The 26,714-nt window shown below is 49.8% G+C and overlaps 2 protein-coding genes across 2 annotated transcripts in view; one reads left to right on the top strand and one right to left on the bottom strand.

The window, feature by feature from the left end:
• The window catches only part of LOC144095633 (uncharacterized), a 65,674-nt gene extending 45,881 nt beyond the window's left edge, over window positions 1–19,793 (bottom strand). The window contains exon 1 of the mRNA XM_077629305.1: window positions 18,389–19,793. Within this exon, the coding sequence (XP_077485431.1) occupies window positions 18,389–19,793 (1,405 nt within the window). The remainder of the gene's footprint in view (window positions 1–18,388) is intronic.
• A 2,294-nt stretch (window positions 19,794–22,087) lies between these two features.
• Window positions 22,088–25,437, top strand: LOC144095632 (uncharacterized). Its single transcript, XM_077629304.1, has 3 exons — window positions 22,088–22,240; window positions 23,403–23,535; window positions 25,298–25,437. The coding sequence occupies exons 1-3, from the start codon at window positions 22,088–22,090 to the stop codon at window positions 25,435–25,437; spliced, it is 426 nt and encodes a 141-aa protein (XP_077485430.1).
• Window positions 25,438–26,714: the final 1,277 nt, after the last annotated feature.

The following is a 26,714-nucleotide window of genomic DNA, read 5'->3' as shown; positions in this document are numbered from 1 at the left end:
CTGCCGACGCCCGGGCATCAGCGCCTCAACACCACAAACAGGTGAGCAGCTGGGCTGAGATCGCCTCCTCTTCCTCCCATCCCTCACCCTCCCCCGTAACCGTCTCCGCACTCGACGCGGAACACAAAAAACAGATAGACGTGCTCCGGGCACAGAATGAGCTTTTGCTCAACAAAATTCAAAATTTAGAATCAAAATTGGCGTCCGCCGCACCGAGCCCGCAGAACTCGGACGCAATGGAGAGCGACGCGGAGATCTCGCCTGCCCTCGTGACAGCCATCTCTGCGATGGAGGAGCGCTTAACCTCTAAATTGCGATATATGATCGAGACCGCCATGGACCAGATCTTGACAAAGGTCAAATCTGCCGTCCCCGCGGTGGTCTCAAAACACATCTCGGACAACCCCCGCCTCCTCCGTCGGACGGGACCCATTAGGGACGTATCCCGCCCTTCAAAATTCACCCGTCTGATTATTGATTCGGACAATGAGGACAACTGCCCCGCTCCTTCCGTCATCACCCCCTTGATGGCGCAAGTAGCTGGCTCTGAGGCAGCCAATCCCTCCTCCTCCCCCCCAAGACTTTTAAATCATGGCGAGACACCTTAATCAAAGGAATTCCGCCATCTCCAATTCGGCCATGTCAACTTCAATAACACAGTGGAACTGTAGAGGCTTTAAGTACCGCACTAAGCGGGCCAATTTCCGCCTCTACCTTGAAAATTTCAAGTCCTTACCAGCCGTGGTTGCCCTCCAAGAGCAAGGCCTGGGCGCCACAATTTCAAATTACACGACGTTCCAACAGGATCCCGCGTCTTGTCTTCTTGTCCACAAAGACTACACAGCAAATCTAGTGGATCTCGACCTTTCACTAGAGTACTCTTATGTAATGGTGACCCTCCTACCAGTCCGCCGCAGGGACCCACCGTTGCATATACTGTTACGTCTCGCCTACAGCGCGCGGTATAGCCGGCGCGGATGCACCGGATGCCGCGGCTTCGTTCATCGCTGCCGCAACGCCTCCCGCCAAGCGCGTCCAGGCAGGTTTCAGTGCCACGTGTCGTCGTGCGTGCGTGTTTGTGTGTGTGCATGTTTTGCCCACGCTTGTCAAAGCGCGGCAGCCGGGGAGAGGAGCTCTCCAACTGGGAGGCGAGGAGGTCTGACCGGCGCCGGCCTGGCGGACGCGCCCGTCACGCCTGAACATGTTCAAGCGTCGCCGTATCGGATGACTCTTCCCAAGCCGTTCCCTCTTGCCCTCGACTCCGTGGGTATAAAGCGAGCTGCCCCGGACGCCAACGAGAGACTTCGATTTCTTCCTGCGAGTAACGTGGTCGCCCTGACCGGCTGCTCTTTTGCGATGCCAGAATAAACACGTTGTTCTGTTGCCAGTCGACTCATCCTTTGCCGGGACCTTCGGATGTTTCCTGCTTTGCCCCAGGCCGCCAGGCCAACGCTACCCTTGGGGCTTGCAACCCAGATGCAACAACTGGTTGCCAGCGGTGGGATCCCGACAACGGAGGCCAGCAGCGAAGATATGCGGTCAACTGTATGCTGAGCAGCACAACGACCATCCGGGAGCAGTGCAACGAGCCCTGTGTGATGACTGGTTGCCTGCAGCGGAACGACTGCGCTGAATTCTTGGCTGCGAGGTTTGGTGAGTGCGGGACTTTCTTCTTCTGAGTTTTGCCAGGCTTTTGTTAGTGTCAGAAACAGAGCTGGTAATTGTGTTGTCGTTGCTGCCGGGTTAGTTTGCGGCAAGACAATAGTAGGCAGTAGAGAAAGCAGCATTCGGAGCAGCCATGGATTTGAAGTCGTTGCGCAAACCGAAATTGCTGGAGCTTGCAAGAGAGTTGGGTCTGGATGTCTCAGACAAACTCAGAAAACCAGAACTGCTAAGGGCTATTCTTGAGTTGGAGGCTGAGGATGACGAGCTGTCGGAATGCCTTGAGACCATTGAGGAGAGGGAACAAAAAGAAAAAGAGAAAAACGAGCGCGAACGTAAAGAGCAAAAAGAGAAAGACGAGCGCGAACGGAAAGAACAAAAAGAGAAAGAGGAGCGCGAACGTAAAGAGCAAAAAGAGAAAGAAGAGCGCGACCACGCTTTAGAAATGAAGCGTCTCGAGGTAGAGATGGAACGCGCTCGTAATGGAAGTCAGGCACACGGTGCAGGAGAACGGGTATCGTTCAAAATGACTGACCTGATGCGGCCGTTTAAGCTTGGAGAGGACATTGGTTTGTTCCTGGTTAACTTTGAGCGAACGTGCGAGAAGCAGGGGTTCTCTCGGGAAACGTGGCCACAGCGCTTGCTCACTTTGTTACCCGGCGAGGCGGCCGACGTAGTCGCTCGCTTGAAGAGAGAGGAGGCAGAGGATTTCGACCAAGTGAAATCGAGTCTGCTAAAAAAGTACAGGCTGTCAGCGGAGGCGTTCCGTCGGAAGTTTCGGGAAAATGAAAAAGGCAGAAATGAGTCATATACAGAGTTTGCCTACAGGCTTATGTCAAACATGCAGGAGTGGCTCAAAGAAGAGAAAGCGTTTGGTGACCACGAGAAAATTCTGCAGTGTTTCGGGCTGGAACAGTTTTATAGTCGGTTACCTGAGAACGTGCGGTACTGGGTCTTGGATAGGCCAGACGTTAGTACAGTGGCTAAAGCCGCCGAGCTAGCCGAAGAGTTTGTGACGCGTCGGGCTCGCGGAGCTAAGGACGGTCAAAAGGGTGAATTTGGCTCCAAGTCTGAGAGGCCGAAGTTCACACCCATGAGAGCAAGGGGGGACACGCGTAGTGCGGATGCGAGTGAAAGCAGTCCGACCGAACGTAAGGAGACGGCGGCAGCCGAAGCCGAACGCAGAAAGCGGTTCGAGAGGAGGCAAGTGCGCGTGTGTTATACGTGCCAGAAGCCGGGTCACTTTTCGGCGCAGTGTCCAGAAACAAAAAGAGAAGTCGTGTGTTTGTCATTATGTAGCACTGACGAGAACATGAAGCTTCTCGAGCCTTACATGCGAGACTTCCTCGTGAACGGGAAAGAGTGCCGAGTGCTTCGTGATTCCGCAGCTACAATGGATGTAGTTCACCCCTCTTACGTAGAACCCGATATGTTCACGGGCGAGTGCGCATGGATCAAGCAAGCCTTGGAAGCTCATAGCGTGTGTCTGCCCGTAGCAAAAGTGCTTATTGAAGGACCTTTCGGAGCACTTGAGACGGAGGCCGTAGTGTCATCTATGCTGCCCCCCCAGTACCCGTACCTTTTTTCGAACAGGTCCGATCACCTCCTGCGCGAGAAGGGGCTTTTGTTTGGTGAGGCTAGCGTTCAGGCCTTAACCAGACCGAGAGTTCGGGAGCTCGCTGCAAAGGCGGTAGTTTCGGGGCCGACGTTGTCGAACAATGAGAAAGGGTCGGAGGCGCAGCAAGCTGATATTCCGAGCACGTCAGAACTGGATAAAATTGAGCCTGTAGCGTTGAAGGCACCAGGTACTGGAGAGGAAATGCCCGACACGGGAAAGTTAGAAGAGCTTCCGGTCGATCTTCCGGGACTAGGCTCAGTGACGAACAGGGAAGACACTGATCAGGTCATTAGTGACTTAATCATTAAAGCACCGCTGTCGGCTGAGCAGAAAACCGAACTACACCAACTCTTACAAGAGTTTCCAGGTCAGTTCTCTGAGAGGCCTGGTAGGACTTCTGTCCTTACTCATAATATAGAACTTACCTCCCCAGAGCCAGTACGATCCAAGGCGTACCGGGTGTCACCCCGCCAGCGCGATATTATGGAGGCTGAGGTAAAGAAAATGCTACAGCTCGGTGTTATTGAGGCGGGTGAGAGTGATTATACCTCCCCTTTGATTTTAGTTGAGGTACCGGGCAAGGAACCTCGTCCTTGCGTCGACTACCGCAGGCCTAATTCCATTACTAAGGATCAAATTTATCCGATCCCTAACATCGAGGAGCGCCTTGAGAAAGTTAGTAGCGCTCAGTTTATTTCCACCCTAGATCTTGTCAGGGGTTATTGGCAGGTTCCACTTACAGAGGAGGCTAGTAGGTATGCGGCGTTCATTTCACCAATGGGAACATTCCGTCCTAAAGTTTTGAGTTTTGGTTTGAAGAACGCGCCATACTGCTTTTCAAGCCTCATGGACAAAGTGTTGCGGGGACAGGAAGAATTCGCTTTACCGTATTTAGACGACGTAGCGATATTCTCCGCCTCCTGGTCTGAGCATATGACACACTTGCGGGCAGTGCTAACCCGCCTGCGCGAAGCGGGCTTGACAGTCAAGGCTCCCAAGTGCCAATTAGCACAGGCCGAGGTTGTCTACCTCGGTCACGTGATTGGACAGGGTCGTCGCCGCCCCTCTGAAATAAAGGTGGCCGCTGTGCGAGACTTCCCGCAACCGCGCACGAAGACCGATATTCGGTCGTTCTTGGGTGTCGCCGGCTACTATCAGAGGTACATCCCCAGGTACTCCGATATCGCGGCTCCCCTGACGGATGCTCTAAGAAAAACAGAGCCCCAAACAGTCGTCTGGAGCGAGACAAAGGAGAGAGCTTTTAGCGCCCTAAAGAGCGCCCTAACAAGCCAGCCTGTGCTACGATCGCCAGACTATACCAAAGGGTTCGTTGTTCAGTGCGATGCTAGTGAGCGAGGCATGGGCGTTGTACTGTGCCAAAGGGACAATGGAGAAGTGGAACACCCCGTCCTGTATGCTAGTCGTAAGCTGACCTGTCGTGAGCAGGCGTACAGCGCCACCGAGAAAGAGTGTGCGTGTCTCGTGTGGGCCGTTCAGAAATTGTCATGCTACCTAGCCGGCTCGAGGTTTATCATTGAGACGGATCACTGCCCTCTCCAATGGCTGCAGACCATATCTCCCAAAAATGGCCGCCTCCTGCGCTGGAGCCTCGCTTTGCAACAATATTCCTTTGAGGTGCGTTACAAAAAGGGGAGTCTCAACGGTAACGCCGATGGCTTAAGTCGAAGCCCCTAACGTGGGAATCCGCCTCAAAGTTGTTGGTTACTGATGTTTTCTTCCTGAGGCAGGATTTTTAACATATTGCTTTTGTTTAGTGTTTCAAAGTGATTATGTGCTTTCTAGTGCAATTTTCCAATTTGTGGACGCGTTCTGAGTGCTGCTTGACTACTGTAAGGAACTAGGCAGTAGTATAAAAGGGGAAAGAGCCTGGCAGAGCTTAGTGAGGGTTGTCTCGTGCTTGCTGACTGAGCGGTTGCGTTTCGGCGTAGTTCTAACGCTTGCTGGGAACGAGCACAAAAATGGCAACTCTCCCGAAGTCACTTTGCAGTGCCCTGTATGAACCTGAACCTGAGAACGAGGCCTTCTCTGTGCGCTGCGCTCAAGCAACGTCGAGGGACCACCGGTTTCGATTATGAGCATCATCGAGCGACATCCCTCTGGACAGCGGATGCAGTCCCCTGACCATCGGGATCTCCTTCTCCCGGCGGGGCGGTCTGTTACGTCTCGCCTACAGCGCGCGGTATAGCCGGCGCGGATGCACCGGATGCCGCGGCTTCGTTCATCGCTGCCGCAACGCCTCCCGCCAAGCGCGTCCAGGCAGGTTTCAGTGCCACGTGTCGTCGTGCGTGCGTGTTTGTGTGTGTGCATGTTTTGCCCACGCTTGTCAAAGCGCGGCAGCCGGGGAGAGGAGCTCTCCAACTGGGAGGCGAGGAGGTCTGACCGGCGCCGGCCTGGCGGACGCGCCCGTCACGCCTGAACATGTTCAAGCGTCGCCGTATCGGATGACTCTTCCCAAGCCGTTCCCTCTTGCCCTCGACTCCGTGGGTATAAAGCGAGCTGCCCCGGACGCCAACGAGAGACTTCGATTTCTTCCTGCGAGTAACGTGGTCGCCCTGACCGGCTGCTCTTTTGCGATGCCAGAATAAACACGTTGTTCTGTTGCCAGTCGACTCATCCTTTGCCGGGACCTTCGGATGTTTCCTGCTTTGCCCCAGGCCGCCAGGCCAACGCTACCCTTGGGGCTTGCAACCCAAATGCAACAATACTCAACGTGTACTGCTCTCCCAAACTAAAGCGAGTGACTTTTGCGGACCTCTTTAGCCGCGCGCTAAGAGTAGCGGGCCGCGATCCCCTGCTTATCGTGGGCGACTTTAACGCTCCCAGTCAGCAATGGGGGTATCGCAAGGAGGAGTCACGCGGGCGTAAGCTGGCGGAGCTTGCGTCCACGTTGGGCCTCACCCTCCACACGGACCCTGTCCACCCAACCCGGCTAGGAAATTCCGTGACACGGGATACGTGTCCGGACTTAACCTTCACTCGCAACATACAACACGCAGACTGGCTCAACACCGAGAAGACCCTCGGTAGCGACCACTGCATCATTAACACTACACTACGCACACGCCCCCTCAAGCGTCCCAGAACACAAGCCCATATCCCAGATTGGACGAAATTCAGGCAAAATTTTAACTCACTTGATAATACACCCATTTCCGCGCAAGGCTACACAGCACGGTCCCAACAGCTGCTGGCACACCTTTTCTCGCATGAAACACACATCCAGCTCTCAGAGGCGGTCACGGACGTGGATAACCACCTTCTACACCTCTGGGAAGCCCGTCGCAGCCTCGTCCGCCGTTGGCGACGCCAGAAACACAACAGAAAGCTTAAAGCTCGAATTGCCGACCTTACCCAGAAAGCGGCAGAGTACGCGGCCCAACTCGCCGACTCCAACTGGGTAGATAGTTAAAATATACCTGCGCTCAAAAGACACGGAAACCAACTCGCCCAACAAGCCACTCTGGGTAGATAGATGCAACACGGCCGCGCGACAAATGTCCAGCCGAAACACTTGGCGTCTCTTTCGAGCCCTACTCGACCCAACCCAAACACGAACCGAAACACAAAAACATTTGCAGCGAGCCATGCACCATTTTCCTGGCAACACGACTCAACTGGCACAGAGACTTCGGGACCAGTATCTGTGTACAGCCCAAGACCCCCGTGGATCTGCGTACTCTTATGCAGGCAGAGAGAACACGGAGCTGGATCAACCTTTCCAGCTCCATGATCTGCGGGTGGCTCTCGCCAAAATGAAACGGGGCACTGCGCCAGGACGGGATAAGGTCACCGTCAAGCTTTTGACGAACCTGCCCGACTTGGCATACCAGTCCCTCCTGGAATACGTCAATGCGATTTGGCGCGGGGACACCCCCTGCCAATCGAATGGAAAACGGCTTTGGTGACTTTTATTCCTAAAGCTGGCAAACCAATTGACACAGACAACCTCCACCCCATCTCTCTCACCTCATGTGTGGGCAAACTAATGGAGACGATGGTGCGGGATCGGTTATCTACATATCTTGAACACAAACAAGTCTTTGCGAGCACCATGTTCGGATTCCGCCCACACAGATCGGCACAGGATGTCCTCCTGCAACTCAATCGGGAAGTCCTTGACCCCCTCGAATGCCCCCATAATGACCGGGTAGTACTCGCCCTGGATCTTAAAGGGGCATTTTACAATGTAACACATGAGATCATACTCACTAACCTAAGTCACACCGACTGTGGCCTCAACACATTCCAATACATAAGCCAATTTTTAATGGATCGTCAATCCTACATTCGAATTCAAGATAGAGACCATGGTCCTTACCTACTCGGCACGCGGGGAACCCCTCAAATCGCGGTACTATCCCCGCTGCTCTTTAATCTGGCCATGATGCACCTGCCGGCCCAGCTGAGTGGTGTCGCCGGCGTGCAGCACGCCCTGTACGCCGATGACATCACTCTGTGGGCCACACAGGGCAGCACAGGAGACATTGAAACCAGCCTGCAAACAGCGGCGACGATAGTAGACCGCTACGCCCGCCGCTGCGGTCTTCAATGTTCCCCTCAAAAATCGGAATTTGTGCACCTCCGCCCCTCACAGAAGTGCACAACTAAAATATCTCTCTTTCTTGAGAGCGGTCCCATACGCGAAAGTGATGAGATACGGGTACTCGGACTCTACATCCACAAACACAGGCGGCCAGACACTACATTGGCCAAACTCCGTACGGTGGGGGACCAGGTGGGCCGCATGGTCCGCCGGGTTTCCAACAAACGCGGAGGGTTACGAAGTAAGGATGCCTTGCGGCTGGCAAACGCCTTCGTAACTAGTCGAATTCTCTATTCGACTCCTTATCTCCACCTACGGAAACAAGAGGAGGACGCCCTTGAGGTCATCCTTCGCAAAATTGTTAAACGTGCCCTTGACCTCCCCATCACTACTTCAAACAGCCGGCTTATGGCTCTTGGGGTGGTGAACACTTTCCGGGAGCTCCGGGAGGCGCACCTTACAAACCAGTACACGCGCCTGTCGCTAACGGAGTCGGGTCGCCGCCTTCTTGCTCGACTCCATATCCAACACACCCCTCCAATGGAAGACAGGTTTCGCATCCCGGAACTGTGGAGACGTGCCCTCCACGTGCGGCCTCTTCCAGCAAACATGTCACACGAAGACCATAATGGTCGGCGCCTGGCACGAGCGGTAGCGCTAGCCCGATATTATGGCAACAAAACAGGTGTCTACTACGTGGACGCCTCCGGCCCTCACCACGGGGGATGGTACACGGCCGCGGTAGTTCACAACAGCAACACAGTTAACGGCCTAACTTTCAGAGCCCGCAGTGTAACACAAGCAGAAGAGGTCGCGATTGCTCTCGCGGCCTCACATTCCAATTCAAAATACATAATCACCGACTCGCGAGGGGCCTGTCGGAACGTCGAACAAGGCTGCACTCCCTTCCTAGCCTATCGAATATACCAAAATTGCATACGGGATACGGACCCCGCACACCGTTACCTCATATGGGCCCCTGCTCATCAGGGGTTGGCAGGAAACGAGGCAGCAGACGCAGCCGCCCGCGCGCTCTCTCACCGGGCTGTTTTCTCCTCCCCATCCGATCAGGAACCCGATTTTAATCCGGTCTATACATTCAAAGATATTACAACATATTATCAAAATTGTCATCGCCTTTACCCTAGTCCATGTAAAGGCCTGAAGAAGGCGGATGAGCGGCTCCTTCTCCGCCTTCTCACCAATACATTGCTGTGCCCGGCAGCGCTAAAACATTTTGACCCCTCCTTTAGTGGCAGCTGCCCACACTGTAGTGCAGTGTCCTCTGACACCTATCACATGGTTTGGGCCTGCCCCTCCAACCCCGCTATTCCCCCCATCCCCAACCCAACCCGGGAGGACTGGGAGGCGACCCTGCTCGGCTACCACGACTTACAGGCCCAACAACCCTTAGTCGGGCGCGCCCGGGCAGCGGCTACCGCCACTGGGGTCCCATACTAGGGACCTCCACCTAGTGCTTGTACGGATCGGTCCCTTACGGGCTGATCCAAACATACCTCCTATTCATCCGTAATAAATGTTTTCACCACCACCACCACCTGAAGTTCCGGTTTGTTACCTTACCGCTGGGCACTGAAGACCAAACGGTTGTCAGCACAATTACTTGAGCATCTAGAGTTTTGCATCAGTGTTTTAATTTATCGGCATAAAGTGACGCAAAATGTTCTGTACAAATTTCTCGGCTAGGTATTTATCTACGTCATTATTCGGATTATATTCTGCCACGGAGTGACATTTGCGCTTCGGTCTTCCAGCCTTGTATATGTGGATAGATGATATGTTTACTTTTTTTTAAACAGAGCAGTCGTCGGCGGCACCATGACTACACTGTACCATGACCATTCTCTGAAACCATTTTTAATGCTTTCTTTCTTAATCTGGATAACCATCATCATGAAGTCCTATAATGATATTAGTTATTTGCTGGCCTCTAAGGTTTCTTGGCCTGGTAGTGGTGGCTTATCAAAGCAACACGAAAAAAGAATGAACTAATTTGGCTGGATGCGGCATTCAGTGCAGACACCAAATTTTGGCTGCATATTTTCTTCTTGTTAGCGATGCGCAAGACATTTTAGCGATGTAGTAAATCACAACGACGAAGGCGTGATTACACCGCAGTCTTTTCATTCCTAGCATCATGTCACATATATTCAGGAGCATAAGTTAAGTTTTAAAGGAAAAAGGTGTGAAGAAGACGACGCAAATTAACCGAAGAATAAAGAATAAAAAGAAGATGCATTCGTTGAGGTGGAGAGAGATGATTGGTGGAGAAGCATTCGGTGAAGTGGAGAGAGATGATTGGTGGAGAAGAGAAGAAGACGACGACAAGGCATACGTGGACTAACAACGAGGCTATAAAAGGGTGAGTGAGAGCGAGGCCCGGGGGGGGGAACAGCAGAGAAGCGGAGGCTCCGGCGGGTCAGGGACACTTTGGCTGGAAGAGAGCGACGCCGGCTACTGCTATGGTGAGTTCGCGTTCTACGACATCGCATCGTGGACCTCCTGCCGTGCCTGAGCCCGTTTCGGGGAGTCAACGGAGGATGCTACCACCTGCTACGGCCAGGGGTGTCTCCAGCGCTGTTGCCACCCATCTGGGTGGTGCCCCCAACGCCAACACCACCGGCATCACCTCCACGGGCGCTTGGACCGGGAGCTTGTACGACGCTGCCAGCGACGCCAGCCCGAGCGCGTCGAACGCCGCCAGCGACGCCAGCCCAAGTACGTCGAACACCGCTTCGACTCCGGATACTGAATCCGTACAGCGCCGCAGCCACACCGAACCAAACGTGAGCACGAACGCCGAACGCTAGTAGTAGACGCTGATAGCAGTGTGCCCGGGTGTGTTTATTTATAGTATTTTGTGTGTTGTGTTAGTTTTGTTAGTTTTGTTTTCTAGTGTGTGTGTCACGTAGGCTGTATTAAATGTGCGTTTGTGTGGGTACACCCGTCGCCTGGTCCGTTCTTTCAGCCCGAGTGTACCCACACAAACGCACATTTAATACAGCCTACGTGACACACACACTAGAACACAAAACAAAACTAACACAAAACACAAATACTATAAATACACACGACCCGGGCACACTGCTATCAGCGTCTACTACTAGCGTTCGGCGTTCGTGCTCACGTTTGGTTCGGTGTGGCTGCGGCGCTGTACGGATCCAGTATCCAGAGTCGAGGCGGTGTTCGACGTAGTTGGGCTGGCGTCGCTGGCGGCGTTCGACGCGCTCGGGCGGGCGTCGGTGGCTGCGTCGTACAAGCTCCCGGTCCAAGCGCCCGTGGAGGTGATGCCGGTGTTGTTGGCGTTGGGTGGCAACAGCGGTGGCAACAGCGCTGGAGACACCCCTGGCCGTAGCAGGTGGTAGCGTCCTCCGTTTACTGCCCGGAACGGGCTCAGGCACGGCAGGCAGTCCACGATGCGATGTCGTAGAACGCGAGCTCACCGGAGCAGTAGCCGGCGTCGCTCTCTTCCAGCCGAAGTGTCTCTGACCCGCCGGAGCTTCCGCTTCTCTGCTGTTCCCCCGGGCCTCGCTCTCACTCGCCCTTTTATAGCCTCGGTGTTAGTCCACGTATTCCTTGTCGTCTTCTTCTCTTCTCCACTAATCATCTCTTTCCACTTCATCGAATGCTTCTCCACCAATCATCTCTCTCCACCTCAACGAATGCATCTTCTTCCTTTTCTTTACTCTTCGGTTAATTTGCGTCGTCTTCTTCACTCCTTTTTCCTTTAAACTTTAACTTAGGCTCCTTAATATATGTGACATATCACCAGTACTGAACTTGGACGACGTACACTTTTTTTCACCACTCCGCTGTTGAAACCGAAACATATGAATGGCGATGCCAAATAGCGATCAGTGTATAGTAATTTACTTTACGCATCATTCCAAAGAATAAAACACGCAGTTAAAAGCTATATATCTATTATCATCATCAGCCTGACTACACTCAATGCAAAGGCCTCTCAAGTGCCTCTCGTTTGCCGGCTTCGCCCACCCTATTCCTGCAAATTTATTAACATCATCCGCCCACCTATCCTTCTGCCGCCTCCTGTTACGCTTACTTTCTATTCGAATCCACTCATTTACCCTTAAGGATCAGCGGCTATCTTGTCTGCGCATTACATACCCTGCCCAACCTTATTTCTTCCTCTCGATTTCGACTACGATATCATTAACCTGCGTTTGTTCTCTCATCTACTCTGGCGCTTCCGGTCTCTTAACGTTACACCTATAATTTTTACGTATTTCGAACAAATATAACCAGCATAAGGACGCAGACAGACGCACAGCACGACGCTGGGTCGTCCTTTGCGCCTCTCTCTGTGTGTTTTTTTTATCTTGCCTTTAAAAAAGTTCTCTATATATTCCTCTAAACACACGAGCTACTGCCAATAGTGTACTACCAGGGTCAGGGAAAGAACGAGAAGTAGACCAGTGATAATAATAATAATAATAATTGGTTTTGGGGGAAAGGAAATGGCGCAGTATCTGTCTCATATATCGTTGGACACCTGAACCGCGCCGTAAGGGAAGTGATAAGGGACGGAGTGAAATAAGAAAGGAAGAGAGAGAGAGGTGCCGTAGTGGAGGGCTCCGGAATAATTTCGGCCACCTGGAGATCTTTAACGTGCACTGACATGAATCGCCGCTAGGGGCCCGAGTGAGCGGACGCGTCTCGCATCGACTCCGCCAATTTCTGGCTCCTGTGCCCAGCAAAATCTTCCCAAGGACCCATCAAGACTCAACGGATCCAGGAAGGTACACGGGCCCTAACCGTTATCATCTTTTGGATGTGCCCGATTATTTACAAGAACTGGCAAGTGAAAACGTCTCCGCCTGCTGTGCCGCTGCGCTAAGCCTCGCTTCATCGAGGCGAGCCTCGCCGGCGCGCTGCGTTCCTCACTCACCGGCAGCGCACCTACCCCCAGCAGCCATGGAGGTGCAAGCGCAGAGGGAAGACCTTCGTCCCAGTGTGTGGACCCCGATACTCCGCGCGTACAAGGGTGAAATCTCAAGCGCGGAAACGCTGGCCATATCCCATCAAGCAGCGTCTGTTCCATCTACGCCTACGGCGTCCGCGTCCGCTACCCCTGCGACTTTCAAGCCTACATACAGGCCTCAACAAGAACAGCTGCGCGCGACGCACGCAGTCGCACACCGAAGCAAACAACTTGCTTCACTTCCTCCCGGCACTATACGGGTCGTTTACCTACCAAGAGGAGCCCTCGCTTTGAAAGGCACCATGGCGCAGCCACTCCTGAAAGTCCTGCAGGTCAGCGCTGCTGGCCGTGACCTCGGGGATATTCACCTGAGAATCCACCCTACGAATAACACCTTCACGGTCGCTACCCCGCACGAGACAACCGCCCTTCACCTCGTCCAGCTCAGGGAAGTAGTCCTCCAAGAGACCGCTTACCCTGTCGCAGCCTACATTGCACCGCCGGCGGCTGCTGTGCGTGGAGTCATCTCGCAAGCCTACTGGGAGGAGACGCCGGAGCAGATGCTACAGGACCTCTAGACCCGTAACCCGTACGCTGATATCATTGCAGCCCGCAGAATGGGTAGGACTCATTCCGTTCTGATCACCTTTGCGCACGGACCAGTCCCGCATACCATACGCTACATGAGTGTAGTGTACAGATGCACGCCGTACAAGGGAAGTCCAGACGCGTGCACGAACTGTCGGCGGCCGGGCCATAGGTAAGACGTGTGCCCGCACCCCAAGACTGGTCTCTGCCCGCGGTGCGGAGACAAGCATGAACCGCAAGATGTGCCCTCCTGCATCCCGACCTGCATTCTCTGTGGTGGCCAGCACCTCACGGGCACCGGTTCGTGCATGGCTAGAAATCGCACCCCCAACCACGCAACCCATCGCCCCAGAAGGCAATGCCCCCTAACAAGGATGACTTCCCTCCGCTGCAAACTAACAAGAACGACTTTCCTCCGCTAAAAACGACCCTCCCGTCTACTGCAACATGGGCCTCCAAGACTGCCGGGACGAACACCAGGACCTCCCAGGACCCGGACGTGAGGGCTCTGCTAGAGGAGGTAAAGCAGCTCAGGGCAGCCCTCTCTACCGCCACCTCTGCTGTATCTCCCCATCCACCACCCCCTCCCCTTCACCCACCCAACCCGCCCAACCCGCTCATAATCATCATCATCATCATCAGCCTTACTACACCCACTGCAGGGCAAAGGCCTCTCTCATGTCTCTCCAATTAACCCTATCCTTTGCCAGCTGCATCCACCCTTTGCCTGCAAACTTCTTAATCTCATCCGCCCACCTAACCTTCTGCCGCCCCCTGCTACGCTTACTTTCTCTTGGAACCCACTCCGTTACCCTTAAAGACCAGCGGTTATCTTGCCTTCGCATTACATGTCCTGCCCAAGCCCATTTCTTTCTCTTGATTTCGACTAGGATGTCATTAACCCGTGTTTGTTCCTTCACCCACTTTGCCCGCTTCCGATCTCTTAACGTTACACCTATCACTTTTCTTTCCATGGCTCGCTGCGTTGTCCTTAACTTAAGCTGAACTCTTTTCGTTAGCCTCCACGTTTCTGCCCCGTAGGTGAGTACCGGCAAGGTTATGCTGTTGTACACTTTCCTCTTGAGGGAAATTGGTAAACTGCCACTCATCATCTGCGAAAATTTGCCATATGCGCTCCACCCCATTCTTATCCTTCTAGTTATCTCCCTCTCATGATCCGGATCAGCTGTCACTACCTGCCCTAAGTAGACGTATTCCGGCACAATTTCTAGGCTCTCGCTGCCAATTGTGAACTGTTGTTCTCTTGCTAGGCTGTTGAACATTACCTTGGTTTTCTGCATGTTAATTTTTAGACCCATCGATCTGCTCTGCCTGTCTAACTCGTTGATCATGATTTGCAGTTCACCTCCTGAGTGACTCAGCAAGGCAATGCCATAAGCAAATCGCAGATTATTTAGGTATTCTGCATTTATTCTTATTCCCAACTGTTCCCAATTCAGGCCTCGAAATACCTCCTGCAAACATGCGGTGAACAGCATTGGCGAGATCGTGTCTCCTTGCCTGACTCCCTTCCTTATTGGAATTTTATTGCTGACTTTATGGAGGACTATAGTAGCTGTGCAGTTGCTATATATATCTTCCAGTATTTTGACATAAGGCTCTTCTACCCCCTGATTACGCAATGCCTGTATGACTGCTGAGGTTTCCACTGAGTCGAATGCCTTCTCGTAATCAATGAAAGCTCTATATAGAGGTAGGTTATATTCTGCGCATTTCTCTATCACCTGCGGGTTGGGTTAATTCGTTCTATGATCAAACCAATTAACCCAACCCGCACAACCTCCCCCTAAAAAAAGATGGCCTGATGAGAGCCCAGTCGAACCAATAGACCTAGACGCCAAATTTCTGGCCTTCGCCCAAAACGTGGAAGCCCAGCTCACAGAGCGTATTACTGCGCAGCTCACTGCACAGTGCCAGCTTATGATTGAATCTACCATTACCCGTCTAATGGATAGTGTCATATGTAGCATCATGACCAAGGTATAGGAGCGCTTAACTGGCCTCACACCTGGACTCTCAACGGACTATTCTCCCACAGTCCCACTCTGCTCACACCTCCTTCCCTTCACTACCCAACAACATGGCTCCTCCGACGGGCCTTAATTCTTTACAGGTTATTCAGTGGAATTGCAGGGGCTTTCGGCGAAAGCGCTATCCTCTGCATCAAATTATAGCAAGTTCGTCATCCCCACCAGACATTATCGTCATTCAGGATGCCGATGTTTGCAGGCAGCTGCCAGGATACGCTTTTATCCCCTCATACCCCACTGATCTTCCTCGGGTGGTCACATATGTCAGTAAATCCTTGCATTACGTGGAGCACGTAATTACCTCCCCTATCGCTAACAGCCTTATTGAAGTCTTACCGCCCACACCTGCAAAATCAAGCCTGTTCTTTTTTAACTACTACCTTCTTCCACGTCAGCCAATTAACTTACTCCCGTCACTTCTCAAATCCGCATCCCAGTTGGCCCGATCAAACCCCCTACTTAGCCGGAGATTTTAATTGCGTCACGTGGACTGGGGCTATCGGCGCACCAACCACAGAGGCACAGTTTTGTACAATGAGACGCAGGCGCTCCACCTGACCATCTTTAATGATTTCAGCTTACCTACGCGGATTGGTAACAGTGTTACTGCCGATACTAGCCCAGACCTCACGCTTGGTAGAAAGTTGGACCACCTGCAGTGGGAAAGAATGCTTTCCACACTAGGCAGCGATCATCACCTAATTCGAATAACGCTAAACTATCGCCGGACTCAGCGGAAATTTACCATTAAGCACACTAATTGGGACGCGCTCCGCAAATTTAGACAAGCGCAGCCAACACAGGTCCCCTTCGACCGAGACATCACAGTAAAATATTTTACACCCTTAAGGGTGCTAAAAAGGTGCTCCGGTAATATGCACCCTTTGGAGCACCTTTATGACACCCTTATTTTACCATATACACCCTCCATCACAGTCTAAAAGGGTGCTGTTCCTCCAAGCACCCTTCATTTTGTGTAGGGTGTAGAAAGGGTGTAAGAAGGCTACTTAAAATGACCATATATTTATATATGCATTGTCTTGTAAGGCTCGTGTGTACCAGAGATATAACTAAGAAAGCGCCAGCCACTGATAATATATATATAATTGTTTTTTGGTGGAATGGAAATGGCGCAGTGTCTCATATATCGTTGGACACCTGCACCGCGCCGTAAGGGAAGGGATAAAGGAGGGAGTGAAAGAAGATAGGAACGAATAGGTCCGTAGTGGAGGGCTCCGGAATAATTTCGACCACCTGGGGATCTTTAACGTGCACTGACATCGCAGAGCACACGGGCGCCTTCGCGTTTTTCCTCCATAAAAACGCAGCCGCCGCAGTCGGGTTCGAACCCGGGAACTCCGGATCAGCCACTGATAAAGAACCAATATTTAACATTAGTTCGAACAGATGTCCATATCTTTACATTTAGTTGGCAGTTTTTTTCACTTGTCGTTCTAAACACAAGTGTTTTTCTCAAGCAGTTTTTAGGATCGTGTAACATATATGCGCACTACCAGTCTGCTAGAATGACTTACGCTGAACAACTCACAAAACATTTTTCCTTGATTACATCTCTTAACTGTTTTGTGATATTTAAGAGCCTTGCATTTATCTTCTGTCATTGTAAAAAACAATATAATCTGAGGGCCTCATCTAACAGTACAAATGAAAATTGACGAAATCTATTTCGATAAAAATGATTTTATTAGCCAGAAAAGTGAACCATAAGAAGTGGAATCAAGACCAAATGCAACATAATACATGCAAACATTCACAGAAAAATTAACACTGTAATTGAAGAACATGTGATAATGAAAAAAGTTCAGCAAGTGCAATACATATGTAGAAGCATGCAGCAGACAATTCAGGATTTCAAATGATGAAAGCTTAAAAATTGCTGTGTCCTAGATTTTCACAACGAAAGTATGAAGGCACCGAATATGACAGGAAGTTGATAAAAACAATTCAGAAATCAGTAAAGCAATGAGTGACGTGCATTAAAAACAGTGCGTCCCCTGTGCTCTTGCATGTACATCACTTCTGTGTCAAAGCTGGGCACAGAGGTTAACACTTTATCTTCTTGAGTAGCAGACACAACATAGACGTGAAAGTGCTCATCAAAGTAAATAGTTTCAAGCAGTCTCCCCAACAGCAGCAATACCTTGTTGATGTAAAATATTTCACGGAGTTGAACAAAACTTGGCAGGGAATCATTACGGACATATTCCACAACAACACATCCGGCCTCGTATGTCTTCCCATCCATACAAACTGAGCTTACAGTGTATGAATGAGTAGTTTCAAGGTTATGCTCAGAAATGAACTGCTTGATTTTTTAGGGAGGTTTGCAGAAATGACAGGCAAACATTTGGTTGTGTCTGGCGCTGTTTTGCTGGCCTCCACTGCCAATGAGAAACACTGAAAATATTGGTGCCTTACAGCCAAGCTATAGGCGAGGTTCTTAGAATTGTGTATTCTGCGAGCAATGTCCTTAAAATATTGATGCTTTGCTTCAAATCGCATTGCCCAAAGCCCAGTCAAAGGCCCAAAATTTTCAATGCAAGATGGATAATGAATCATATAGTGCATCTTACAAGGAAAAGTCACGGCTGGAAACAATGCCTTGAAGTCCAGAAGAAAGAAGTGAATCTTCCTTTGCAAGTAAACAATCAATGAAACAGAAATTTCTGGGCACATTATTATGTCCATGATTTCGCGGAGAAGCAAGTAGAGATGACAAATTTCATTGTCCAATGGCACACACTCTCCAACAAAAAAGGCTAGGTGGCGAAAGAGGCAGAAATTCTCTGAAGCTGAGCCTTTCATGGTGGCCTTTCCTTGTAAAAACTGCTTTTGGATGGCTTCTGGCTTATTTCGCATTTCCCTTGGATCATACCTCCAATGAGCAATTGATTTGTTCAACTGGTCAAAAGAAAAGAAACCTTGTGAAATTAAAGAAATGATGTGTTTAAGTACAAGCGGTATGACACCCTCATGCATATCATGCATAACATCAGGGGGAAAGTGCTGCGTTGGATTGAATCCCTGACTAGTGATAGCACACGCTTGCTTAACTCCGTACAGTGGCCCAGTTGGCAGGCCGGCATTCAACATATTTATGTGGTGTTGATGTCCTGCTGGTGTGCGAAGCGAAAAATCACTCTCCAGATATTTGTACGTCATTTCATGGTGAAGTTCCATGCAGAACCTACAAATTCTACCATGACTGAAACTTTGCTGAAAGCCACCAATCCTATGGGTAGAAAGGTTGTCACCGGTAAAGACAAAGATGGACCCTTTCACACGGCTTTCATTAACAAATACGCCATCACTTTCCAAACTGTGAATATCTTCAAGCAGTGGTGCAAAAATTGCAGCCATGCCATATGCTTTCACATGTTTGTCTTCAACTAAAAGAGCCAAGTGAATGTGCGACAAAGTTGATCGTAAACGTTTGCTGAAATTAAGCAGTGAAAAGTACACTGCCATTATCTTACGCTTTCCTCGTTTGCTGCCGAGAGGGTTGCAGACTTCAAATTCATCACTGTATTGTTGTATGCAAATCTTAGTGTCCCCACCAGCAAAGAATGTATGTTCACGAAAAGCCTTTCCATCAAACACAGAGCACAAGTGGGTACTATGTTTCAAGTAACCATTGAAATTGTCTGAAAATGAAGGCTTTTCAAGAAGAATTTGGAGGACTTTGCACAAGGGCACATACTGCATGCTATCAATCTTCCCATTTTTCCTTCCTAGCACCACAGTACGGGGTTCAACAAGTGACAGATGCATTTTCCAGTACATAAACCTGCCATGCCGTGTCAAGAGCTGCTCAGTTTCAGGGCTGCATAAGAGCTGTTTAACATTTGCGATCTCTTCTGTGGTGGAGTACCCGTCTTCAATAACAGATTTAAGAAAAGAAATCACGTCATTTGCTATTTCATCCACGGTCGATTCTGTCAGCCTCCTTCCTTCTTTGCACTTAAGTAGCAGCATTGCCAGTTGCTTCACATATTCACTTCTCTCACTCTGCGCCTTGTCCTGGTCTCCATCCTTTGGGGGCGTTTCTTCAATGTCTTCCAATGGAGCACACTCACTTTGTCCTTGGTCGAGAGGAAGTTGTGGTGCAACCATCGCTGCTGTTTCTCTTTTAATCATTTCAGCATGATTCCTGTATACATGTCTCTTGTATGAAGTGAAGACTTTGAAAGTATTCATGCAGCCATTTAGGCCACACACCCAGTTTGCCTCGTGTCCATGCATTAGCCACATGTGCCTGAAAAGGCATCTCAAGGAAAACCTCTGGCAGTCACACCTAGGGCAACCAAAAAAGCGGATGCCTGGCATCTGCAAAGCAAACAAAGCACATGTTTTGATTAGTATTGGTTTTACTCAGCTCTTTGTATGAAGCTATGCAAAGTAAGAGATATTATAAGAAATATATCATGTGCTAGGCAAAACAATTTAAGTTAACATAACTTCGGGCCTCACCACCGCCATTCTCGCAAAACGAAGCCACCGAACCTTTTCGTCTACTGCAACTCGCTGAACCTCGCACAAAGAAGACAACCACAACGAGCCACGACCTGTCTCGAGGCGAGCGCGCGCTTTCCGCTCCTCGAGCCCGGCCGTGAACGGGCGTTTTCGGCTACTGCAACTCGCTGAACCTCGCACAAAGAAGACAACCACAACGAGCCACGACCTGTCTCGAGGTGAGCGCGCGCTTTCCGCTCCTCGAGCCCGGCCGTGAACGGGCGTTTTCGGCTACTGCAACTCGCTGAACCTCGCACAAAGAAGACAACCACAAAGAGCCACGACCTGTCTCGAGGCGAGCGTGCGCTTTCCGCTCCTCGAGCCTGGCCGTGAACGGACGTTTTCGGCTACTGTTTCACTTAAGGAGCGAAGCGCAAGTAAAAGAAAGCGGACGTCGCTCGAAAAAGTGGTGCGGATCAGATGCATGGAAAGGAGAACAGCGCTAGAGCGACATAGGAAAAAGCGTAGATGCTGCAGGATACTAATCCGTGCCCAGTATCCCCTTCACAAGAATACATCAGAGCAACCGAGAACAAGCTGTTGCGGATACTTGCAAAAGACGGAATCAACGCGTGGAGGCTGAGGAAGCGAACGGCGCGCGCTCGGAACCCGAACACGTGTTGCACCTTAAACTACAACTACACAGGTGGTGCGATGTGCTGTTTCGCGCAGCGAAGCCCTGTGCCGCGCATGAACGCGCAACTGATGTTCAGCGCTGTCACTGAGCGGATTTCAAAACCACGCTATAACCGCTATTGCCTTTCGCGCGGCCCCATAACAAATGATATGGCTTTACAATTTCTATGAAAGCCACACAAGCTACATGTCTCTATACATGCCTATAGGAGGCTACATGCCTACGAAAGGTTACATGTCTTGTTAGCTGAGCAAAGCTCTGCCTCTGGACTTTGGCAGCTGTACCAGCTTAACTAGTGAGCTTGTATTCCTCCGAGTGCATTGTAAACAGCGCTCTCTTCAGCATTTTGCCTCGGAATTCCGGAAGGCGCTATCCTCTGGTGTAAAAACTAATACGTGAAGAATAACGCATTCAGGATGCGAACCACTGTAATACCCAATCGAAAGCAGAATGCTAACACATTGCCCCACACACACACAAAAAAAAATGAGGCTGAAATCTGTTTGCCGCGCTCCTCGTCGCTCTTACAAGCTGTATTTTTAAGCAGACAGCACCAACAACGTCGCGTCGTGCGTGTATATAGTCTATATTAACATACCTTGCAATCTGTTCCAATGACAAATATGTTGCACTGGTTCCGCAGTCGTGAAATTCCTTGCTGCTTGAAGTTTGTCGCCTTCTCTTCGATTACAGCAAAAAAAAAAAACTTGCAGTGGTGCGATATGGTTTCGGTATCCTCCGTCACCGCCGATGACGCCGAAACGAACTCCACGCGATTTCAGTGAACGACGGTCCGCCCCGAGACGCTGAGCACGACAATCACATGCTATATTGCATGCGGCTAAAATCCTTTCACTGGTGGACTTGCCGAAGAAGAAATACACGCAGCTGTTCACCGCGCCCCTTGAGGCTCGCCATTTTTTCCCTCTGCGCGCCTTGTCTATTTTTTTTAGTCAGTGCCTTCTTCAGACAGTGCCTGCAACATGAGGGATCCCAGAGGCCTCCGGTCTCTTTCCTTTCTCTCTCTCCCCCCACATTGTGTAATAATGTAGCGCTACCTCGCGTCCACCATGCCGATCTTCCCTCTGACAGACACTACTTGCTCAAATGTGGGTGCTTCTGAAACTCATGATTATTTTAAAAAACCATAAAATACTACCTGCAACAATAAATTTGATAACTGCTGATGTTACAAAAAAAAACTTGCGCGGTTATGTAATAGGCTAGCGCTACCTCTCGCTCCTTCAGAGAAACAGACGGACACATGAACGGACATGTGCACTGCGCTGCGGACGCAGCGGTCGTTATTCGCATCGCTGATCACGTGACGCTCTTCCCGCCCGCGGCGCCCGCGGTTCGCCATTCCGTCCTTGTCGCGCTGAGTGATGCGCTTGGTGGTGACGGACGGTGACAGCGCAAGTTTTTTGTGGTAGAGTGCTTTTGAGCCCCGTCGGACTCTTGCGGCGCAGAAATGCCTCCTGTGCGCGTCATGGTTTCTGCTCCACATGTGAATGCAAGGAGGACGTTCACAATCCGGGAAGGCTCATTTTCATGCTTGACAGAAGCAGTCACGTCATTCCCCGTGTTGGGAGGCATCATTGACCTTTCTGGAGTGAAATTTCAGGTGAGCACTCTTTTATTGTGACCGCGTTTTATCACATACTTGCGAGTATGCTTCCTAGTATGCTAACCCCAAAGCGCATATGCTAGTATGCTTGCCCTTTACGTGTTATAATGGTTTTTCACGGACACACGTGCGCGAGAGAGTTCGCGACGGCTCTCAACAGATAGACCAGTGGATGCGCACGACACTTTAACACTGCCAAATTACTGTCGCAGCGTGGTGAACCTGTTGCTTTATTCGATGTGGATTTCGCGGCACTTGCGCAGCGCACCCGCTTCTAATGTTTTGGATTTGGGTATTTCATTGTTTCTAAACGTACAGGTTAAAGCGTGCTGTAGTGTCTCGTTCCTCAGCCCATTTCTAAAGTTCCGTATTTAGATGTTTTAATTGCTTGTGAGTGTGCAGATTATAGCGCGCTGTGGTGTCTCGGTCCTCATCGCCCCAGCTCTCTTCTGAAGTTTAGGATTAGGGTGCTTTATGTGCTTATGTGATTTATGTGCTTGAGCGCATGCAGATTAACGCGTGCTGCTGCGCCTTTTGCCTCTCTCAGCGTCTTCGTCCGATTCTAAAGTTTCGGATGGTATTTCAGTGTTTGGGAGCGCGCAGATTAACACCTGCTGCGGTGCCTCCTCCCTCTCTCAGCGCGCCCGCCGGCTTTAACAGTTTGGGAGTTGGGTACTAGAGAGCGTTTCGGCTGGTTACGAGGTGTTGCGGTTGTTGGTGAAGCTTCTTCAAAGAAAGTAGGCAGGCCCCAATGTTGCCTGGTATTATACGTACACGTATCTCAAAATTCTTTCACTCAGTATATCAGAACATCAACACACCTACGCAGCTGCGCCGAAATTTCGCACTAGGGAGAATCGTAATCATCCTGCAAACTTTTTCCAACTCGCAGCGCTTCGTGGAGGTGCAGGTCGGAGAATATTAGGCGACGCCGTCGCTATACTAAGCTGCATCGCGGGACATGAGCAATTGCCGCTATAGTGCGGCTGGCCGTGAAGTACGAAGGACATATTCTTCGGCGTCTTTTTGCTTCCTGGGCATTCCTGCGGGTTGTGCAAATCTTGGAGTCCACCACTTTGACGTCATGAAATCACATTTTGTGGCTGCTGAATATGTAGAAACACCAGTTGGCGTAATCTTTACTGGAATTTTTTCGTAGATTTTGGATGGCCATTTCCAAGAATATGTTGACCTGGCAGCGGGAGATGAAATTCCTGACATGGCTAAAGTCACTGTACTAATTAATGATACTCAAGCCCCGGGTCATCCACCTGAGCCACCGCCATTGGTATGTGACTAACAGCAAGTACCTGAATGTCATTGTGCAATATATTACACCACTTCATACTTGCTCATTTCTCAGTCCGTACAATTTGCTTATTGAAATTAACAAAATTTTTAATGAAGTGCATTATACAGGGAAATATTGAGTGCATCATCGTATTTTAAAAAGTGAATTTTATACTTATGTGGTGATCATTGGTATAGCTTGGGTGTATTGGCTTTCATATTTTTGTAGCGATAGCTACCTTACGGTGGCATTTTGAGCCTTCAGCGGGGGGGGGGGGGGGGGCGTGGCGGTGGTGGCGCCACCACCCCGCGGCTGTGTCGCCACGCTGTCACGTGGTTCGTTGCGTGGTTGGTCACGTGACCAAGTTCCACTCAGCCAGCTGTCGCTATCGCGTCACCCCAAGTTTAACCACAGCTAAACCACCATCAATTTTGTAGTGATAGCTACATTACGGTTGCATTTCGAGCCTTCAGCATGGCGGCGCCGCCACGCTGTCACGTGGTGCGGAGTAGCTCCCGGCGGAGCGGCGCCGTGGCTGGTCACGTGACCAAGTTCCACTCAGCCAGCTGTAGCTATCGCGTCATTCCAGGTTTAACTAAAGCTAAACACCGCCAATTTTTTGTTTTTTCTGTCCACAAGCATTTAGGATGCCTATTTATTGTTTACATTTTCTTTACGCATTTTTAAAATTAGTGATTGAAAGCACTGTCTGACCAAAATGCTTTTTTCTTCAAAAGCGAAAGTCAGAACTTGGGTTGCCAGTTTTATAGTAAATGCATATATCAAAAATAGCTGTTGTCATTACATGTTTGCAGTTATTTGTTGCTTGTTACTTGTTGTATTTATTGCTGAAAAATCGTGAAGCATTATCAGTCATTTTGTAATAGTAATATCATTTCTCATTGCTTGCTTCAGAACACAGTGCTTGAGATGGAACACGATATGCCTGTTCACACTAACATTGGAGCTGAAAAAATGCAAGAACCTGTGCACTTTGATCTATAAGTTTTTTTGATGCTTGAACTAAAATGCATGGGGTCATTATGCTGCTCAGCTTTCTCTAACTACCTTTTCTGATTTGTGACTGTTGTACTTGCACTAATGAGAATATTTGTGTTTAAAAAATTATTTCGGTTTACCTATTGCCAATAATGCCAATAATAAATGCCTCAATAAATTCATCTTGAATGCAATTTAGCTATTTTGGCTGTTTAAAGCACCAGTTGAATGAACAGAAATGATAAGTCCAGATATGCATATTGAACTCTAAAAACTAAAGGGTCTTCCCTGTCAGAGCACAACAGGAAAATTTTCGTGCCAGTGCTGTAGGAAAATGAGAGCAGTAGTAAGAAAAAAATCGGGCCGCTGCGTGTGCCGCTTTCTTTCATATAAACATGTGAAGTTGTGATGTCAATTTATAGGGAAGAAAAAAATATCGGCAGTTAAATAACCTTGTAATATGAAAATGATACACTAACCAGCTGCTGAAAGTGCTGGGTTTCTGCCATAAAGTATTTGCTCGTTGAAGCCTCTCATCGGGGCTTCCAATCCTCCCTCCTCCTCTAATCCTCGGCACATCTGAATTCTGGTCTCTGCTACATTTTCTGGATTGCTAGACAACTTTGAATGGATTCCATTTTATGCTGTCTTCCTGGCACTTTTTTCTGTTGGATTCTTTTTCATAAAGTGAATAGACTTTCTAAGATTACTGGAAACAAATACAAAGGGTTAAATGAAATCATATTTTAGGTTGCCATTTCCAGACAACAATGGAAAAGCCTTTGAATTGCCCAGCTTCGGTGGACTTCATGATTTAATCTTGTCTGGCAAGCCGCTGACTTCATCTGTGCAGAGAAAGATTGTGGATCTTCTATTTCATGCTATGCTGAAGTACACAGTGTAAGTTAAGGAAGCATGACTTATTGTTGCATCTGTGGGGCCCATAGAGTACCATGAGTATGTAAAACGCTATACATTTTTCCATTCCAGACTTGTCATACTGGCATTTCTGTTTCAGGGTGCAGTGTTAACCTCAATTTGCACATTTCATTTTCTCAACTCATGGAGCCTCTAATCAAAGTAGTCAAAGTGAATATATATAGTAGATAAACTTCCACGTTATTAAATGTTTATGCAGTAAACCCTTGCAATTTAAAGTACCCTTTGAAGATTCAGAAAAATCGTGCTTAGAGCATTGTCTTGGCCACCCTTATATGGTGTCATATACCGTTACTTTAGACACATGATGGATAGCGCCAGTTAATTGAGTTGCATTTTTCTACAGGAAGCAAATCCCAATTTACATGAATTAAGCTACACATTTAGCATAATGCCCACATAGTACCGACTTTAAAAAGGTGCTGGAAACATCAGTGGCTACGTTGGTTATTGCGGTTTAACGTCCCAAAGCAACTCAGGCTGTGAGAGACGCTGTATTCGAGGAGTCTGGAAATTTCGAACACCTGGCATTTTAAAACAGAATCACGCTCGGTTCATCGGAACGGAAAATGGTGGCACCGTGAGCGAGATGACGTTGAGGAACTATTTAGTCTTTTTGGTTCAGAATGTTGGCTTTGTTCTACCTGGCTGCATCGGTCACGAGAACGCCTGGATTACTGACAGCGACCTGAAAACGCTGAACAGGAGTAATACCGAGAGATACGATGCTACAAGGAACATCGAGCAACACGGCATCAGCCCCTGTGGTAACGGTACGCTGTTGTCTACGGCCCTCGGAGTAACATGGGTGCCGCTGCGACATCGACGTCAAACTGCTTTAAACAGAGTCACGCTCCGTTCATCGGAACGGGGCATGGTGGTGCCGTGAGCGAGATGACGTTGAGGAAATATTTCGTCTATTTAGTTCATATTGTTGGTTATGTTCTACCTGGCTGCATTGCTCATGAGAACGCCTGGATTACTAACAACGACCTGAAAACGCTGAAAAGATGTAACTCCGAGAGTTAGGATGCTACAAGGAACATCGAGCTACACGGCATCAGCCCCTGTGGGAAAGGTCCACTGCTGTCGACGGCCCTCGGAGTAACATGTGAGCCGCTGCGACGTCGACGTCAAACTGCTTTAAACAGAGACACGCTCCGTTCATCGGAACGGGGCATGGTGGCAGCGTGAGCGAGATGACGTTGAGGAAATATTCCGTCTTTTTAGTTCAGATTGTTG

This window comes from Amblyomma americanum, chromosome 6, assembly GCF_052857255.1.
Source record: "Amblyomma americanum isolate KBUSLIRL-KWMA chromosome 6, ASM5285725v1, whole genome shotgun sequence".
Lineage (NCBI taxonomy): Eukaryota > Metazoa > Arthropoda > Arachnida > Ixodida > Ixodidae > Amblyomma > Amblyomma americanum.
Note: the sequence above shows the minus strand (reverse complement) of the source record. Positions and strands in the feature narration are given on the sequence as shown.